This window comes from Heloderma suspectum, chromosome 7 (assembly GCF_057233095.1).
Source record: "Heloderma suspectum isolate Gila_16-S chromosome 7, 16-S_ref, whole genome shotgun sequence".
Lineage (NCBI taxonomy): Eukaryota > Metazoa > Chordata > Lepidosauria > Squamata > Helodermatidae > Heloderma > Heloderma suspectum.
The window spans coordinates 1,419,967-1,439,826 of NC_139464.1; the positions used below are offsets into that span (position 1 = coordinate 1,419,967).

At 57.8% G+C, this 19,860-nt stretch overlaps 2 protein-coding genes across 4 annotated transcripts in view; one reads left to right on the forward strand and one right to left on the reverse strand.

Annotated features, from left to right (window-relative positions):
- SND1 (staphylococcal nuclease and tudor domain containing 1) overlaps positions 1-19,860 on the forward strand; it is a 355,633-nt gene that overhangs the window by 298,854 nt on the left and 36,919 nt on the right. The window lies entirely within an intron of this gene.
- On the reverse strand, positions 292-3,902 carry LRRC4 (leucine rich repeat containing 4). Its single transcript, XM_084808720.1, has one exon. It carries the CDS (start codon positions 3,900-3,902, stop codon positions 1,956-1,958), a length of 1,947 nt encoding a protein of 648 aa, XP_084664846.1. The 3' UTR covers positions 292-1,955.

A 19,860-nucleotide genomic window follows, 5' to 3' on the forward strand; every position in this document is an offset into this window, starting at 1 on the left:
GGCACCGTCTCTGCAAGGGGGCCCTTCCAGCCACTGCACTAGCAATCGAGTGGACGCAGGTGGCTGGTTCTAGCACTTGATGTGGTTTTATTTAAATCCAGGTAAGGTTACTTGACATTTTTTAAAGAAAAATTAAATACTTCTCAGAAATGAACCTTTAGGGTTCCTGTTTGCGTCCCCCCCTCTTCGGCATGTCAGCTTTGCAGGCCAGTTTCTAGGTTCCCAAATGTTTGGAAATGTAGTGGTTTTATTTCTCTCCCCCCGCCCCCCGCCCTTCCACCCAGTCATGGCATTCAGTGTAAACCTTTAGGGACATTGCATTATTAAAAACTTTAACAATATTTATTAAAATACAAAAATACAGATGTCTCAGATTTACAGTCAGATTATTCTGGCTTTTGAATCGTTGTCCTCTCCCTCACCCCCCCCCTTAAGATTGCAGCCCCTTTGACCAAATCGCCCGCTTCCACACTGAGTAACCAAAGTCATAAGGAGGAGGGTTTCAGCAGACGAAGAAGAACCGGATTGTGCCCTGCCCCCCACCCCCCAGTAGGCTGTGGGGTGAGAGGGGCAGCACCACTCCCCAGCCCAGCAAAGCCAGTTCCCCACTGTTCTCTCCCGAGGCCCCTGCCTGCACCGTGAGAAGCGGGTGGGCTGCTGCATGTGCCCTCCCCTCACTCCGCTGGCTGCAGGCTGACGGGGCGGGGGGGGGACGGCTGACATCTCTGTTGCCTCCCTCTTTGAGAGAAGAGGGGTTGCAGCCCCACATGGACGAGGAGGGACGGGAGAGCCCCATTTCCTCCCACCACATTCTTTCTCCCCCCTCTCCCCCTCACCACCACTTGTCACCTCAAGGGGGAAAATGAACAAAAAGCACAAAATTGGTTCACAGTTCTACAATCATACGTCAGATTGCCCACCAGACTGGCCGACACACGAGCACCCAGAGCAGATCCAAGGCCCTCCTCCATCCAGCAGGCATACCCCCCCACTCCTCTCCCCCACCCCACAAAGCCGAAAGCTGGTCTGCGCACCGGGCCCTGCGCACCGCGGGTGAAAGGGAACCGCAGCAGTGTGGTGCAGTGAGAAGCCGCTGGCTGGCCCGCCTGGGCACAAAGTGGCTCTTCCTTCCAGCCACAGGGAGGGGGTGGGATGCCAAGTGGCCCACCCACAGCCAGGGCTCTGCCACCCCCCCCCCACACACACATGGTCGGCCACGTATCCGCCACACATCCTCGCAGAGGAGGAGGAGCAGGCAGCTTCTTGCTGGTTTAAATTTTTTGCAGTTTGATACAAGTATTTCATTCCCTTCTGGTAATTGTCTTTAAAAAGGCGGGGGGGGGGGGAATGACCTTTTTATTGCATTTGTAACGTTTTGGCACAGTACAAACCCTTGGCGCACTTTTCCCTTTTTTTAGTAAATAAGGTAACTGTAAATATGGGGATTTTCTTTTTCCAGGGCTTTAAGAAAAGAGCGTCTCTATAGAAACAGGGTTGTTTTTACTGCATTCTAAGTAACATCTTCTAAAAAGGACAAATCCCACCCCCTGCTACTCCCTGGTTTTGGAATTTTCTTTTTCATCTTCCCCATTGCCTTTGTTTTTTTGTCGGTTGTTTTGGTGGGGGGCTTTTGCTTTAAATACTTCTTATTGGAGAAAGTCACAATGGCAAATTCTCTCTCTCTCTCTCTCTCTCTCGTGTTATGTGATAGGGGGTTGTTTGTAGTTGTTTCCTCCTTTAAATAGAACTTACAAGTTAGAAAATAGGATTTCTTTACGTTTTTAATATAATCTGCTTCTCTTATCTCAGCCCAAAGACTTAATATATAAGCATATACAAGAAAAAAAACCTGCCCACCCTCCACCCCACCCTCTCTGTACAAAAGTTGATGTCTGATGTTTCTGTTTTGTGCATTCTATTGCATTTTTTTAAATAATTTCTTGAGGGGGGAGGAGTCAGATTTGGGTTTCCTGCACTTTCTCCTTGGGATGGGTTTGAATTATATAAGGTTCCGCAATAGCAGTAACTGTGGGGTGTAGTGAGTTCCCCAAACAGTTTTCTGTCCAATGGGCCCCATGTGACGGTTTGTACGTGTTGTAGTTAATGTGGTCATGAAGAGTTGGAAGTGCGACTGCCCCCTCACCTGATACAGCCGTCGTGGCGGTGGCGGCCGCAGCTGAGGCCGAGGCCGGGATGTCCTCGTCCACTTGGATGATCTCCACAGTCCTGGCAGCTGCCACGGTGCTCCGCTGCTGGTGCCTTTTGCGAAGTTTGTAAAAGACAATCAACATGGCCGCCGCCAGCAGCGTCACGGCCACAAAGCAGCCAATGATGATCTTGGTGGTTTTCATCACCTCGTCCAGGCTGGTCTGCATCTTGTCGTTGTTGTCCGAGGCAGGGTCCTGCTTGGGCGTCCTGGTGGTCTGGATGAGCACGGTGGTGGTGGTGGTGTAGGCCGGCTGGTAGCCCGTGGACGTCGTCGGCACTGGCTTGGTGAATTTGGGGAAGATGCTTTCAGGTGAAGTCTCCGTGGTCTCCACCGTGACGGTAGTGAAGAAGCTGTAGTTGGAAGTGTTGAGTTCGGCCGTGCTCACATTGAGGTAGGCCGAGGCGTTGGAATTCCCCGCCACATTAGTGACCATGCATGTGTATACCCCTGTGTCGGTTAGGAAAACTTGGGAAAAGTTCAAGGTGCCGTCATTGAGGACAGAGATCCGTGGGTGGTTGGACGCATGGCTCAGCACCGTCCCATTTGGCAACAGCCACCGCACCGAGGACATGGAAGGCGTCCGGCACTTGAGCTCAGCTACCCTCCCTTCAGAGATGTTTAGATCCCGGGGGGCATCCATGATGAAGGGTGCTGAGCACTGGAACGTGGTCTGGTCCACTTCCACCAGGAACTTGCCCCTCATGTGCATGGGAGCATGGCAGCGCCCGCAGCAGGTGGAGTTGGTGGGGATGTACTCCCGCAACCACCAAGACAGCCACAAGATGTCGCAGTCGCAACTCCAGGGGTTGTGGTGCAAGTGCAACTCCACCAGGTACCTCAAAGGGGCAAAGAGGTCGTGGGGCAGAGAGGCGAGGTTGTTGTGGGCCAAGTTGAGCTCCACCAGCGCCGTGAGGTCATCGAAGGCGTTCCGCTCGATCAGGCTGACCTGGGAGCTCATGATCCACAGCTTTCTGAGCGAGCTCAGGCCGTGGAACGACCCTGGACTGATGGCGGGAAAGTTGTTCCCCGACATCTCCAGCTCCTCCAGCCCCACCAGGGGCGTGAGGTTGGGCATGTCCTGGATGCCGCACATGCCGAGGTTCAAGTACTTCAGGTTGTACAGGCCCTCGAAGGCGCCCTCGGAGACGTACTTCAGCTTCTTGAGCTCCCCCAGGTCCAGGCGCAGCAGGGAGGGGACGCGGTTGAAGGCGTAGGAGGAGATACTCTCGATGGGGTTGTTCCGCAGCCACAGCTCCCGCAGCTTGGACAGGTACTCGAAGGCCCCGCTGGGCACCACCGTCAGCCAGTTGTCGAAGAGCTCCAGCGTGTTGAGGCTGGCCAGGCCGTTGAAGGCCCCCACCTCGATCTGCCGGATGGCGTTGCGCCCCAGCTGCAGCACCTCCAGGTGGCGCAGGTGGCGGAAGGTGTCCGCCTGGATCATCTTGATGTTGTTCTCCATCAGGTTCAGGTGCCGCGTGTTGGAGGGGATGCCTGGGGGCACCTCGGCCAGCCCGCGCCGCGTGCACACCACCTTGCTGAACTGGTTACTGCAGGAGCACGCCGAGGGGCAGCTCTGCGGCCCCGCCACGGCGGCCACTGTGCACGCCAGCCACGCTTGCAGCGCGAGGCGGACGAGGGCGAGCGGGGCGGCGTTCCAGGCGTGCTGCACAGCTGCCTGCCACAAGAGCCTCATGATGTGGCACGTTCATAATTCACCATCGTTCGGGACGTGGCACCGGCCGGAGAACTGCCCCGCTCTCCCCCCGGCCCGGCTTGCGTCAGCTGCAGCCGCGGCCCCTCGCCGTCCGAAGCGGGGGAGGGCGGGCGGCAGGCGCGGGGAGGGGGCAGGCGGGCGGCGACCCTCGCCGCGGGCTGGCCGGCAGCGCCTGCGGGCTCCGCGGCCGCCGTGGGAGCGGCGCCGGCGGCTCTCAGGCTGGGCGCGCCATGCCCGCTCGCTGGCGCGATTTCGGGATTCCGCGGCGGAGCCGGGCGGGCAAAATGGTTCCTACTCCATCCCGGGCAGCCCTCCGGAGCGAGCGGCTGGCGGCGGCGCGGCCTGGCCGGCGGCGCGGCGGCCTGGCAGCGGCCGGGGGCCCGCGAGAGCGCGGCCGGGGCCCGCGGCGGCACTCTGCGGGCGCGTCCTTGAGCGCGGGGCGGCGGCGGCGCGGGGCTGGCGGCGCGGGGGGCGCCGCTCCATGGCCCGCCCCGGCCCCTCCGGCGCAAAGCCCGCCCGCCCGCCCGGCGCGGCGGCGGCGGCGGCGGGCGGCTCCTCCTCCCCGGCGCGCCCCGCTTGCTCTCGCCGGTGCTGGTCGCGGCCCGGCGCTCCCCGCCCAGCCGGCTCCTAGTCCGCGCCCGCGAGCCGCGGCGGCGCGCGGGAGCCCTCGGCGAGGCGGCCGCGGGGAGCCCCCCGGGGCGCCGAGGCGGAGAGCTGCGGCGCCCGCGAGCCGCGCCTGCTGCTGCGGCCGCCTTCAGCGAAGCCTCGGTCGCCCGTCGACTGCGGCGGCGGCGGCGGCGGGAGGAGGAGGGCGAGCGGGGGCGGCGGCGGCAGAGGGGCAGCCCGGGACCATCTTCCGCGGGCGCCCGCTGGGCTAGCGGCGGCGGCCCCCCTCTCGCCTCGCGGCGCTGGCACTGGCGCAGGCAGCAGCCGCCCGGGCCGCTCTCGCATCCTTTTGTCCTTCAGTCAGAACGGGAGTGAGCCGCCGCCGCCGCCGCCGCTGCTGACGCATCGTGTTCTCGGGCAGGCAGAGCGTGATGCAGCCCGCGCCCGCTCGCTGGGGCCGCCGCCGCGCCGCCCCCCTCCGGGGCTGAACGGGGACGGCGCCCAGCCAGCGGCGCGCGCTCTGCTGAGCGCAGCTCCCGCTCGGCCAGCCCGGCAGGCCGGCCGGCCGGCGAGCGAGCCGGGCGGCGGCGGCGGCGGCCTCTCTGGGCAGGGCCCCTCGCAGAGGCTCCCCGCTCGCAGCACTTGCGCACCTTCTGGGCGCCTCCGCTGGGCCCGCCGCGCGCCCTTGGCCAGGAGGGCAGCCCCCGATGCTGAAGTGGCCGGGGGGTCCCAGGAGGCGAGGGGCCACTGGCCCAGGCGGGGGGCCGTAGGCAGGCAGGGCGAGGTTCTGGGCGGCTCTGGACGGTCTTCCCTGTGCAGCGGGAACAGGGGGGTCCGGGGAGCAGTGCTTTGAGAATGCGCCTCCGGGCACAGCTGGCTTCTGAGTCCATTGCTCCCCCCCCCCCGCCACCTTCCATGCTGAAAAGCGAGCCTTGGGTGGTTGGGGCAGGGGCCAGTGTGCCCTGCACTCATGAGAGCCCCCTTTGGCGGTGCGCCCCTTCCCCACTTCAGGGGTTCTTAGCCCCGCTTGGTCAGCTGTGCCTGGAGGTGAAGGAGCCCCACTTGGGACTGAGCGCTTTGTGCCACAGGCTGGCAGTGGCCTTGGGGGCCTCCGCGCGCCTTCCTGGCTGAGGCGCGGGCCCCGCCAGCCTCTCTGGCTGCCTGTCCAGCGGGCGCTGGCCACCTTCTGCCCTGGCTTCAGACCCACTCAGGAGAGGAGGGCTGGTAGAGCTGGCTCTTCAGGGCGCTTCGGGCGCAGCGCTCTCCACTCCCGCCTGCCCCTCCCTTTGTGCAGTGTGGCCTCTGTCCTGCTCTGCCCACCCTGCTTGCGCCTCACTGCTCCAGAGATGTGGCCCAGGTGGGCCATTCCCCTTCCCCAGTTTCCCTCTCTTTCTGGGGGCAGGGACTAAGATGCGGCATGGATTGGAACATCCCAGTGTAGCCCAGAAGGGGGGTTTGGTGGGCCGGGACAGACTCTGATTCACATCCCGTGAGCCAGCAGCAGACCTACCTGGGCTTTCCCTGAGGGCAGATCTTGTTCTTGCTGGAAAGCCCTTTCTGCAGTTAGCTTGTGAGCGAGGCATTGGGGGGGGGAGCACTGAGGGATCGGTAGGGGGAACCATGGCCTACTCTCATAAAGGCCTGTGGGTGTGGAGAGGAGCTTTGGCGTGCCCTGGAGCCCAGGGCAACAGTGTGCCGCTCCTGTCCGCAGGGGTTGGACATCTTTGGTGAGTGCGGGTGGACCAGGGGCAGGAAGTGGCTGCCCCTGCCCTGGGAGGATTTGCCCCTGAGCTTGCTCCAGATCTCCCCCATGAGAGAGATGGAGCAGGGGGAAGGTCCCTGGGTGCAGAGTCTCAGCCCCATTCCCCAGCCAGAGGGAAGGCCCTGCTTCTCTGGGAGCCCTGGCAGCCTTCTCTTCTCCAGGCTGCAGGCCTGGATGGGCCAAACTCGCTCTTCAGCGCTAAGGCCAGGTGAGTGCCAGAGGCTCCACATTTGTTTGGCCGTGCCATCCAAAGCTGGCTGATGCCGGTGGGGTGGGGGGTCTGCTAGCGCTGAGGTTCTGCTGGCAGCTTGGTTGGGGGGGGCCTCGGTCTCCCACGTCCGTCTCCCCACTTCCTCCAAGCGGCCTGAAAAGGCCCCCCCCCTTCCCCAGCCGAAGGGCCAGGCACCGCTGAGGAGCCCAGCCACCACTGCCCTGGAGCCTGTTCTGTGTCTCACCTCTTGTCCAGGCAAAGCTGCCCGGGGGCGCTGCGTGGGGCCTCTTGCCCGGCTGCATTCCCCTTTGGGAGATCCCCGTTTCTCGGCGTGAAGCGTTCGGAAACGGCCAGATGTACAGCCTTGCACCTTGCGGGGCTTCAAGCACCCCTTCTCTGAGAAAGTGGTCGTGCTGTGGGGAGGGGGGTGCATCAGGGCAGTAAAGATGGCGGGAGGGCACCTGAGTACGCCTCCAGGAGATGTCAGCGGTGTTCCACTGCCAGGCTCGGGTAGCAGGGAGGACACACTGTGCGCTGCAGGGCTGGCGGCCCCCAGCAGGATCCAGTGGCTTGGCTGTCTTCGCAGCAGAAAGAAGAATATAGGAGCCTGGAGGGAGGGAGGGAGGGAGGGAGGGACGGGGGGGGGAGTTCATCTAGTCCAGCTTTTTTCCAGCCATGCCCAGTGAGATGCCACCAGAAACCTCCAGAGCAGGCAAGACATTGAACACCCACAGTGGGGAGAGGAGGAGATGGTCTGGGGGCAGCCCACCCATGGGAAGCAAAATACAGGTGGGCCGTCTTGTCTCTCCTAATCAGGGTAGAAGTTGTGCCCAAGGGCCCCTGGACCCAAAGTATTCCAGCCTGTAGAGGCTTTCCAGTCCTCCTGCCCCCTGGGCTTGTGCAGTTGTGCCCAGCTGCCTCGCCATCCCGCCCTCACCCAGTCAAGTGGCTCCGTGTTGCCCTTGATGTTGGCGGTCGCTCTCCCCACGAGGCTGGCCAGATGTCTCTCGCGCACACCGCCCGAGCTGTGGCTGCACCAGAGTGTGGCTAATCTGAACTGATTCCTGGAACTAAAATCTCCTGCTCCTCCGCTGGCAGCACACGCTCTGCCTGGCTGCTGCACTGGCTTCCCTGGCCAGCCCCTGCAGGGACTCTGGGGCCTCCCCCATCCTATGGCAGCTCTGCTATACTGTAGGCCAGGGCACGGCTCCCCCCGCCCCATCACCAGGCTGAGGCGAAGCAGCTCACTCGCCCTCTGCCCCCGCCCCGAGCGATGCTCCTTTTCCTCTTGGGTCCATCCAGGCTTTGTGAGGAGGAGTTCAAACACAGGCTGCTGCAAGTGGAGAGAATCATTTGGATCCAAGCTCCTGACTGCAGCCTGCAGCTCAGGTACACCATACCCTGAGCACCCTTGAAATGTGGACCACTTAAGTCCACATGAAGAGCTGTGCTGGATCAGCCCAGAGGCCTCTCTAGTCCAGCATCCTGTTCCCACAAGGGCCAACCAGATGCCCGTGGGAAGCCCACAAGCAGGACAGGAGCGCAACAGCAGCACACATGCGCGCACCCCGCCCATGTTCCCCAACAGCTGGTGTACAGCAGCACAGCGCCTCTGTCTGGAGGTGGCCTTGAGCTGTCAGGGACAGAGCTGCTGGCAGCTGCGTTCTCCTCCATGAATCCATCAAATCTACAAAACCCGCTAATCCCCTCTCAGGCCAACGTGGCAGCCGCCAATGCGCCCTGTGGCAGCGAATCCCACAGCGTGACTCCGCTGTGTGAAGAAGGGCTTCCTTTGATCTGTCCCAAGTCCCCCAGCATTCATCCTCATGGGGGCCCCACAGGGCCTGATACAGGAGAGGGAGGAAACGCCCCCCCCCTTCTCCACGCCCTGCACAGCTTTGGAAGAGGGTCAGACAAGCTCACAGGGGAGAAGGCTGGCACTGGTCGTGGTGGCCACACACTGCCTCTGGTGTTGAAGGCAGCATGTCGCTCAGCACCAGGTGCGGGACACGGGCAGGAGGGCGCGAGGTTGTGCCCCTGCCCTGCTTGTGGTCCTCCTGTTGGAGCACCTGGCTGGGCACGGGATCAGAATGCTGAACTGGAGAGGCCTTCGGTCCGATCCAACACCATGACGACGACTCTCAGGTTCTTTATACACCTCTGTCACGTCTCCCTTGCTTGCCTCTTTTCTAAGCAAAAGAGCCCCAGACTTTGCAACCTTTCCTCACAAGTTCCAGCCCTTTGATCGTGCTGGTTACCCCTTTCTGCAGCCCTACAATATCCTTTCTGAGGCGTGGTGACCAGAACTGTACACAGTATTCCACGGGTGGCCACACCATACATTTGCATAAAGGATGATGCTGGCAGTTTTATTTTTGATGCCTTTGCTAATGATCCCCGCCACAGCATCTGCCATCTTCACGGAAGCTGCACACTGGGTCAGTGTTTCCATCATGCTCTTCGTCTGGGTAGGCCTTTGCTGCTACTGCTGTTCGGGATTTCAATTTGGAAGTGCTTCATGACTGGGGAAGTGTTTTAGAAAAGCTCCGTGGTGAGGAAGCCCGCCGTTCCACCCCCGTTTTTCTGGTGAAGAGCCGAGGCTGTGAGGCCGCCCATTGTGGGGCCCAGAGGACCCCAGTTCAAGCCCAGCCAGGGACTGGCCCGGGGCAGCACCCCACAGAGCCCGCGCGGCATCAGTGGGGCGGGGAGACGGTTGGCCGGGATCCACGGTCTAGGCTGGGCACCAAAGCCGCCTTGTCACAGGTGTTGCGGTAACGGTGCCTGATTTTGACGGCAGAGCCATAAGGCTGCCCTTCTTTGAACCTCCGGATGAACCGTGGGGTCCTGGGAAGCAGATCCTTGCTCCACCCAGCTCAGTGTTGCCCCCTCTGGCGGGCAGAGCATCTCCGGAGTCTGTCAGAGAAGGCCTTCCATTGCCCTTTTACCAGAGGCGCTGCTGGGGTTTGAACCCGGGCCTTCTGCTTGCAAAGCCTGGCCACAGCCACAGGCCCAGCGAGAGAGGGCAGAGAGCCTGGCCTAAATGACGGTCAGGGAAGTGAGCACAGAGCGCAAGTGTCTTCGGGGGTGTGTGTGTGTGCAAATTTCCTGGCCGCCTATCTTGACGGCGCTCTTGGAGCAAGGCAGGGTGCTGGAGCCTGGCAGCGGCTGGGGGGAGGAGTGGGCCGCCCCCCCTTTGATCTTCCTGCCTCAGCAGGGGAGCGCTTGCTGGCCTGTCTGCCTTGGGTGGGGGCACTTAGGGACACCTTTGGAGTGGACATCATCCTGGCCCGGCTGTGCTCCGGGGAATCCGTGCCGAGTAGCTGGGCGTGGGAGCAGGGCAGCAGACCACGCGTCTGCATTGCCCAGGCAGGCACTTCCTGCCAATTAAAAGGCACTTCGGAAGTCCAACAAGAGGCACCACAGCACGAACCGTTGCCTCAGCTTACGAGGAGTCAGACATGTGTATGGGCTGCTATAAATACTGCTCCTCGCCTGCGTGTCGTCGCCCAGTGGGGCCGGCACATCCCCAGCATCTTGCGATGGTGAGCAGGGCCTCTGTCTCCTGCTGCTGAAAGAGGTGGGCCTGGGATGTGCTCCCAAAGGCATCTAAGCCCCCCCAGCCAGGAGAGGCCCTTTGGGCTGGGGCTCCGGGAAGGAGGCAGCAGCATAGCGCTCCACCCCCCTCCACCCCCCACTCAGTCTAGGGGGCCACAGAGAAGGCTGGGTCTCCTCCTGAGGTGGGAAGAGGCCCCTTCCAAGTCTGTCCCGGCTGCGTGCACTGTGCTATTTTTTCATGATACAGGTGCAGATCTGAAGGCAACCTCAAAGCCATTCTCACCCCAGCCCCGTTGCTGATACGTGCTTGGGGGGGGGGGTGGCCCTGGAAGCTCAGTGGTAATTGTGGGTCTGCACTCTGTAGATGCCCAGAAGCGCTCTCTCCTGAGTACTGGTTTCAGCTGCTGCATGCCTGAGCATTGGCTCAGATGCTGCCCCGCTCCTCTCTCTCCTGCTGCACTTGGCACTTGCGGGGGTCGGGGTCCCTGCTGGCAAACGGGGGAGGTCAGGCAGGGCTGCAAAGAAAGTGTTGCTCCTCCCGCCTCTGCCCGAGAACCGGTCAGTGGGAGGTGCAGCAGGGACTTCCCTTCAGCACCGCGAAGCTGTCCCTTCTTTCAGAACACGCACAAACCGCTCATCCCTGCTGCCACTATAGATTTGTCATTTTAGTTATTCAGTTATTTATTTAAGCAATTTATATACCACTCACCATATCTAAAAATAGCTGTAAGCACTAGAAATGCTACCATCAGTTGCAGCACCACCTGGACCTGTGGGAGGATGCGTCCTCCCCACGTCGGCTGTGGGGGCTCCGCAGAGCAGGGGCTTGCCTGTGTCGGGGCCATTCGTCTCTAGGTGGCTTACTGGCATCACCATTCCGGGAGGGCAAGACCCAAGGCAGGGTCAGCAACTCTGCTGCAGCAGAAGCTGGAGGTGGGGGGGCTGCATTCTGACTGGTTAGAGTGGGCAGAACCCCCCTCCGGTTAAGAAAGCTGTGCTTCTTCCATCCCGTTGGTAGAGTCAGGTGCTAAGACCACTGCCCCCAGAACAGTGGGACTTTTGCCAAGGCACAGCTTGGTGGGGTGCTGCAGGTGGACTGTCCTGTGGCCCCCCTCCGTTTCCCTGTGTCTCCCCCGCATCTGCTCCATTCTTGGCCGTCTGCAGCTCTTCTCTCTCCCCCACGGCACTTCTTGCCTAGCCACGGCCCAGCTGGCAGGCCTGGGCCACTCGCCCTTGCAGAAATGCCAGCAGTATGGGGCAGAGCCAAGCTCACGGGACTGGGGAGCCCAGAAGGGGATTCTGCCCAGAAGCGTCTCTCTTCCGGCGTCTCTCCTGGGCTGGCCGGCCAGCTGCCTCCACCACCAGGCCCCACTGGCCGGAACTGCGCGCTTGTGCCCTGGCCTGCCGCCACCGCGGGTGTGGCGCTCAAGGGGCCTTCGTGCAAGGCCCTCCAGGGCGGGGGCTGCTTTCGGCGCGGGCGCCCTGTTCCCACCTCCTGGCTGGGCTCGATTCCTCAGCCGTTCCGCAGAGCAGCCACCGGACAGAGGCCCTGGGCTGCCCTGAGGCACTGAGGGACCGATGGCAGGGGGACGGGTCTCTTTCCCAGGAATACCAGTCACCATCAGATTCTTTCCATGCGGCATTTTCCAGAAGTGCATTGTGTTCAAAGCAGATCACAGAATAAAGTAGTTTAAACACAATAGCAATAATAAATAAATAATGCAATACACTACAATATATAGCATTGCCTTTTCAACAATTCATTTCATTTCATGTTTCATTTAAAACATCAAAAGTAATAGGTCAGTTAACAAAATCCAGTACCAATAATATCAACATTATACCCACATGAAGTCATTCATTCAGGACACAAGACCCTCGCCCACCTCAAAAGGGGAACACGGAGGAAGTCCAGGTACCTTGAGCAGCCGCTGGCAGCCCAGCTGGGCCAGCTTCCCTGCACCATTCCACGCAAACACTGACAAGATGTGAACTAAACCTCAGAGTCGCATTTGGATGAGACCCACCCCCTCTTACATGCGTGCGCGTGCCTGCTGGAGCTGACCAAGGGCCCACCCAGTTCAGCATTCTGTTCCCACAGTGGCCCACAAGATGCCTCGATGAGAAGCCCAGAAGAGGCCCAGGTGTGACGGCTCCCTCCAGCTCACGTGCCCTGGCAACTGGTGCACAGGGCCCATTTCTGGCACCAGAGACAATATGCGGCCATCATGAGTGTAGTTATTGATGCCTTCTGCTGCATGGATTTGTCTGATCCCCCTCTAAAGCCATCCATGTTGGTGGCTATCACACCGTCTTGTAATAGCAAATTCCTCTGTTTCACTGTGTGCTGTGTGAAGAAGGACTTCTTTTCCTTTGTCCCAAATCTCTTACCAGTCAGCTTCATTACATGACCCCAGGTTGGAGTAAGGGGGGACATGACGGAGGTGTACACAATTATGCTTGGTGTGGAGAAAGTGGATAGGGAGACGTTTTTCTCCCTCCCTTATAATACTAAAACCTGAGGTCATCCCATGAATCTGATTGTGGGAGATTCAGGACAGATAAAAGGGAGGACTTCACACAGTGCATAGTTTGAATTCCATTCAACTATGGAGTTCACTTCCACAAGGTGTAGCAATGGCCACCAATTTGGATGGGGATTGGACAAACTCATGGAGGAGAAGGCTAACAATGGCTACTAGTCCTGAGGGCTATATGCTGCCCCCAGTAGCAGAGGCAGTATGCCTACATACACCAGCTGCTGGGGAACATGGGTGGGAGGGTGCGGTTGCACTCATGCCCTGCTTGTGGGTTTCCCATGGGCTGGTGGTTGGCCACTGTGTGAAAAATGCTGACTAGATGGACCCTTGGTCTGATCCAGCAGGGCTCTTTTCACTTTCTTATGATACCATCTGAACCCAGTGATGTCTTTGTCTTCAAGTTGTCAGTAAGGGGCAGTATCCAGTGCAACACTACCATTATCATAAATTATGGTGCGCCAGTGTAAATGACCTCTAGCACAACACCAATAACACTTGATGGGGCAACAGGTTTCCCCAGAAAATCCATTGCGCCATCAAGTGCTATTAGCCCTAGAGGTTGTTTACGCCCCGTAATATACGTTTACGGTAGCGTCACGTTGGATACTCCCCCCAAGATCTAGAACTTCACCTCTTGTCACCACTGTTTTTACACATTACGGTGATTACATTTCTATACCTCCCAAAAGCCAAAGATCTCTGGGTGATTCCACAGAATGATATTTGGCTCAATTCCTCAATCTCACTTTTAGAAAATACCAGTTCAGGCATGGGTATCTGCCCTATATCCTTGCAATGAAGACAGACACCACAAAAAAATCATCCAGTTCCTCTGCAATCTCCTTAGTCTCCTGTAGTACTCCTTTAACTTCTTCGTCCTCCAACCTTCAAAACATCTCCCTAGCTGATTTTCTGCTTCTGATGTATTGTTGATCTTGCTATAATTAGTAATATGCTCTTCAAAATCCTTTTTTGCAACCCTTGTCTACTTGCATTTCTTTTGTACATGTTGCTGTTCCTTTTTGTTCTCGTTTGGGCAAGAGCAAGATTTTCTGAAGGAGGGCTTCTTTTCTGTAGTATCTTCCTTGACGCTGCTTATTAACCGTGCTGATGACCTCTCAGTCTCTATACGATCTTTCCTGAACTGCAGTATACATTCTAGCTTAGCTTCCACTATTATGCTTTTGAGCAACCCCAGCAAGCATCCTGGAGAGATTTGACCCTTTGAGACGAGGCTGGACAGCCATCTGTCGGGGATGCTTTGACGTGGATTCCTGCATTGAGCAGGGGGTTGGACTCAGTGGTCTTATAGGCCCCTTCCAACCCTACTATTCTGTGATTCTGTGACCCTCTTGACGTTCTCTTTCAACTTCCTTTTTACAATGTACCTCATTTTTTTAGATGTTTCTTCCATTTGAAGTCAACTGTGACTGCATTAGATTTCCTTGGCAGTTTTCCACTTACATAGAAATTAAATCTGATAACACTGTGTTCACTATTTCCAATTGGTTCAACAACACTTACAATCTAGCACAAGGTCCTGGGCACCACTTAGGATCAAGTCCAGGGTCACCTCCCCTCTGGTCATCCCATGACAAATTGTTCTAGGACACAGGCATAAAGGCTATTTAGACTTTTTTTCTCTTGGTTGTGACCAAAATACACAATGACCCCATTTATGTGAGGGAAATTTAATTCACACATTACTACAATACTTTCTCCTTTTGGATGCCTCCCTGGTTTCGTTCTCCATCTAAAGATCGCTCTGAACACATTGGTCAAGGGGATAATAGTGCATACCCAGTACTAAATGACTTTCAGCTGTAGCAATTGTATGGAGGAGTTAGAGCCTTTGAAGGTTTCTAGTCTGACACTATACCCTCTTTGACGTTCAAAGGGACGCCTCCCCAGTACACCCTTCCCTGGCTTTCCTGTACAGCTTATATCCAGAGAGCGTGGTCCCCCTCCCTGGTTCTCTCTGTTCCACCCGGTGCCTGTTATGCCGTCTGTATTTATGTTCTCTTTTAAAACCAAGCACTCCACTCTCCCATCTTAGCTCAGAGGCTTCTAGCACCGCACACACACACACACACACGCACGCAGATTCTCTCTCCCACACTCGGGCAACATGTAAGGTGGGGCAGGTAGGACCCTCATCTCTTCTTCTACTTTATTTGGGGACAGTCAGGGCTTTCCATGTTGCCCAGCCCGAGGACCCGTTTCCCACCATGGGGTTGGAGATCGCACAATACCAGCGACGCGTGACCACCTCCAGCATTTTGCCTCCCTTTAACGTTTTACTGAGCCTTCTAGCCCTCCCCATGCTGGGCTTCTTGGGAAGGGAAATGACCCTCCAGCTTTGGAAGCAGTGGCTTGGCAAAGCTGCAGCAGGGGGCGGGGGGCTGTTGAAGAACCTTCCTTCCCTCCCAGAGCAGAACCTGTTTTGCAGCAGTGTGCTCCCACTCATCTTCTTGGAGCTTGCCCCCCGCCCCACACCTTCAAGAGGGAGTTGGAGCCAGTCTCTTCCCACAAAGTTTTCCACTCTGTCACTGTCTCCTTGTTTGCTTGTCTGATCCTGATCAGCAACCTTGACAGTCTTCGCAGCTTCCAGGCAGGCTATGAGGCCTGTCCTGATAAGATAACGGTCTGACAGGCGAGGGCTGAGTACAGAAAGTGTCATGAATATCCGCCATTTGTCCCTCAAACAGACATGGTGGGCCGCATCCCACAACAGTTGTCCTCTTGCAGAGAAGAGCGCTCCGCTCTGGGTGCCAAGCCTCACAGCTGCCAGCCTCGGTTGGGCCCAGTTTTCATGATAAACACGTGGCATTGAGGAGCTGCTTCCCCAGTGGGGCACTGGGCATGCACATTGTATTTGGGGAAGGGTTCCCAAGCATGTGATGTGTTTCACGGAGCAACTCATGGTTTTCCGTTGCCTGACATTACAGAGTCCGCCGTGTTCTCCCCGTCTCCCCTTTTTCTGCTGAAGAAAAGGAAAGCGTGACTGTAGAAAGTGGCCCACGGGGACCTGACCTGAGGAGCTTTGCAGGCAGACCGCAGATGGGCCAGTCTTTCCTGCTGGGCAAGGATGCAGAGCAAGCAGTAAATGGGGGGAGTCCAGTCTCTGCAGTGCTGAAACTGTTGGATGCAAGTCTGACATGCAGACAGAGCTGTGTTGGGAAAGATAATGTTGGATCAGGCCACCAGGCGCCATTTTCTGGAACTGGCTTTTGTGGAGAAGGAGGCCACCCAGAATCAGACTGGCTTCCAGTTCCCAGCCTGTGCTGACCCAGTTGCTCCAACCTCAGGGCTGGGTCCTGCTTTTAAAAGCTGGCAGCCAGTGGAAGGGCCATCAAGATGAGTGCGTTCCCAAAGCATATTTCCCCGACAGCTGTCACAGCAGCCAGGAGAGGGTAGCACCCCCAGGCAAAGTCCTTCCTGTCTCTTGGAGGGCTCTGGCTGGGTGCAGTTCAAAGATGACGTGGCTTCTCTGCTAGCACCCCCTGCAAATATTGCAGAACCGCCTGGCGGTGGCTATCTCAAACCATCAGCACTGTTCCTGCTTGGGAGATGCAGGGGGGCGCTGTCTGAGCTCGGGTGCCCTTTAAGCAAATCTGAGCAGGAGGCCTAGATGTAACTGACGGGCCCCATCATCTCTCGGCCCCATACTGTGAGGCAGGAGAAGTAGGGTGAGAGTGCCTAAGGCATTTTGTGGGCGTTCCCGCATCTGTATGCCAGAGGAAAGACCCACCTTGCCTTGGGCGTACGTTCCGTTGAACAGTAGCCCTGGGAGGCTGCGGATCGCTGCAGAATGCCCGGAGTCCTTTCCAGCCCTTCTTGCAGCAGTCCCATATTACAGAGGGAAAGGAGGGAGGCTGAGAGTGAGCCGCCTGCCTGCCAGAGGAAACATGGTGGGTTCAGAGGAGAGTCAGCAGCCCAGGCTCTCAAGTCCTGTGTCGCATCAGCCATATGCAACAGACGCTCTCCTGCATCACATTTGGCAGTTTTGCCCTGGAGTCCCTGAGCAGCAAGGATCGTTGATGCCTTTCTAGGTGAATGTGCTCACTGATTGATCCAGGGCAACTGAGGTGTGGCTGGTGGTAGCCCAGCAAGTATCTTGCTTGTTTGAAATATTCCTCTGCTGCTTGTCTGTGGTGCAAAGCTAACGCTACAAATAGTGCAAAACTGAAGCAGACGGAAGCAGCCCTGCGCGAGCATGGCCTTGGATCGGAAGACAGCCGCCCTCGGTGAAGCCCATGGAAGGCCTCGATCCGCCGGGTGGAGCAGCGAGCGAGACAAGGAGGGCCAGCCTCCCAGGCACTCCTTGGCGGGGCGGGGCAGCTTGCTTGGGGGTGGGAGGCTCTCTCTGCCTACATGGGGCTGCACTGGTCTTTGGCTGGGGGTTCGGGGCACCGCTCCCAGCCATCGGGCTTGGCCTTACAAGAGCTCTGTCCATCCCACAAGGAAGCCGCCTTCCAGCCGCTGACATTTTGCCTCTGCTGTGCTTTGGTGTCCTCCTGAACCTCCCAGACTGGACCCGGTGCCAGGCTGCCTTGCTCCCCGCCTGGGCCTACGTTGGCTCTTTATTTATCATGGATGTCCACGGCACTCGTTCGTTTGAGGCCATGTTGGGGCACATTGTGCTCTGCAGTCCACCAAGGGTGGCCAGATCACAGCTCGGAGTGCCCTGCGGTGCCCTCCCTTGACACCCGTAACCGCAGCAAGGGGTTGATATGCTGCAGGGGCGGAGGGGAGGCGGCCCCTTGGAGAGATCCTCCTGCGCACCCATGTGTGCCGCCCTCTCCCAGGATTTTGCAGGCCTGTTGGCATTCAGGACCTTCCTTCCTTCCTTCCTTCCTTCCTTCCTTCCTTCCTTCCTTCCTCACACAGTGTGGCAGCTTCCCTGTCATTCTACTTGCCCAGCCAGCCCAACACCCCTCCGCTGAGCCTACCAGCTTCCCCACTGCCCTCAGAATACTTGATTCTGTTTAAATGTAGTGTGTTGTAGGGAGATGTTCTCAAGCAGCTGCAGGACTCCAGCTGTGGAAGTATCTCCTTCCTTTGTGGGAACAGGACAACACAGGGGCCCCCGGAGAGCCTCTGGAGGCGGCTTGGCCCTTCGCCTTTGGCTCCCACCAGAGTGTGGCTCCTCTTTCCTTGCAGCCCGGCAACCATGCCTTCAGAGCACTTGCCCTCTTTGCCAGTAGGCCCTGGAGCCACAGACCATCCATCCCATAAGTTATTTGGGGTTACTGACCCCTCAAAGCCTTCTGTCAGAGTCTGGTGCCATGGAAGGCAGGCAGGCAGGCCTGCTAATTCCAAAACATTTGCGAAGAGTCTTATGGGCCAAATCCTCTTGTGGCATTGATAGTTTAACTTGAGATTGCAGGGTTAGTAGAGAGTAGAGTAGAATCGCTGGCAGAGTTCCTCCGCAGAAGTGCATCGAAGGCAGCCGCACCTTCGATCTGCATGCGACATGGGGCGCCGAGGTGCGTGTGGTGAACGTGCCTCGGGTCCGCCACAGCTGCATGAGTCCAGCCTCCTCCAAGACAGCTGTGGCCTCCAAAGACCACTGTGCCTGAGCCTGGGAAGCCACCCTTCTCCAGTGAGGCTCAGGGGCTTCCCAGGCTCAGGCACAATGGTCTCCAGTGAGGCCACCCTTCTCCAGTAAGGCTCCAAAGCTGGCAGGCTGCAGGGTGGCACCCACTGCTCAGCATGGCAGTGGGTATGGCCAGCAGAGGTAGGGAGCGTACACCATGATGCCAGGGCCAGAATGTGCCAGCAGGGGGGGGGGGCGTTGGCGTTCAGGCTGCTCTGCCGCCTGGCACAGGCTCCCGGCTAATTGGGAGCTGTAGGGATGTCTTGCGTGCCTGGCTGGTTCAGGCGGCAGCCCAAGCAAGCACCACCCTGGCAGGGACTGGGCCGGCCTTGGAGGTTCCACACATCTTGGCCTGGCGTGGGTGGGCAGGCTGTGGGCTCCCCCATCCCCGCAGTGCCAGCCTAGACTCTCTGCTCTGTTTCTTCCATGTGCTTGAACTTGCTGCATCCAGCATCGTCCCCGGCCTCTCCAGAATCCTACAAGGTTGCTTAGTTTGCTTAATAAGAGGCATTTTGTGTCTCCTTGGATGTTGCTTACCTGCCAACGCAGCACTTTCCCCAGCGAAGGCCTTTCTGCTGCATTTCGGGTTTGGATTGAATACATCTGAGGGAGCAGCAGGCCAGGCCAGGCCTGGAAACGGTGCACAGATGGGCCCTCTTGCACAGATCCGCCACACGCCACCTCCACTCTGTGAGTGGGAACTGGCAGCAGCAGCCAGCATCTGGCCCAGAGGCTGGGGATTGGGGAGGCGGGGATAGAATCATAGAATAGTAGGGTTGGAAGGGGCCTACAAGGCCATCGAGTCCAACCCCCTGCTCAAGGCAGGAATCCAAGTCAGAGCATCCCTGACAGGTGGCTGTCCAGCCTCGTCTTGAAGGCCTCCAGTGTGGGAGAGCCCACCACCTCCTGAGGGAACTGGTTCCATTGTTGTACTGCTCTAACAGTCAGGAAGGTTTTCCTGATGTTCAGCCGGAATCTGGCTTCCTGTCACTTGAGCCCATTATTCTGTGTCCTGCACTCTGGGATGATCAAGAAGAGATCCTGGCCTTCTTCTCTGTGACAACCTTTCAAATACTTGAAGAGTGCTATCCTATCTCCCCTCAGTCTTCTCTTCTCAAGGCTAAACATGCCCAGTTTTTTGAGTCTCTCTTTATAGGGCTTTGTTTCCAGTCCCCTGATCATCTTTGCTGCCCTCCTCTGAACCCTCTGCAGTTTGTCTGCATCCTTCTTCAAGTGTGGTGCCCAGAACTGGACACAGTACTCCAGATGAGGCCTAAGCAGTGCTGAGTAGAGGGGAACTAGTACTTCCCGGGATTTGGAAGCGATGCTTCTATGAATGCAGCCCAAAAGAGCATTTGCCTTTTTTGCAGCCACATCACATTGTTGGCTCATCTTCAGCTTGTGATCGACAACCATTCCAAGATCCTTCTCACTTGTCATGTGGTTGAGCCACGTATCCCCCATCTTGTAACTGTGCATTTGGTTTCTTTTTCCTAGGTGCAGAACTTGGCATTTATCCCTGTTAAATGTCATTCTGTTGTTTTCTGCCCAGCGCTCCAGTCTATCCAGATCACTTTGAATTTTGTTTCTGTCTTCCAAAGTATTAGCTATCCCGCCCAATTTGGTGTCATCTGCAAATGTGATCAGCATTCCCTGCACCTCCT

Excerpts from the sequence above, each read along its gene's own strand:
- LRRC4 (XM_084808720.1), bottom strand. The coding sequence starts at position 3,902 with ATGAGGCTCTTGTGGCAGGCAGCTGTGCAGCACGCCTGGAACGCCGCC.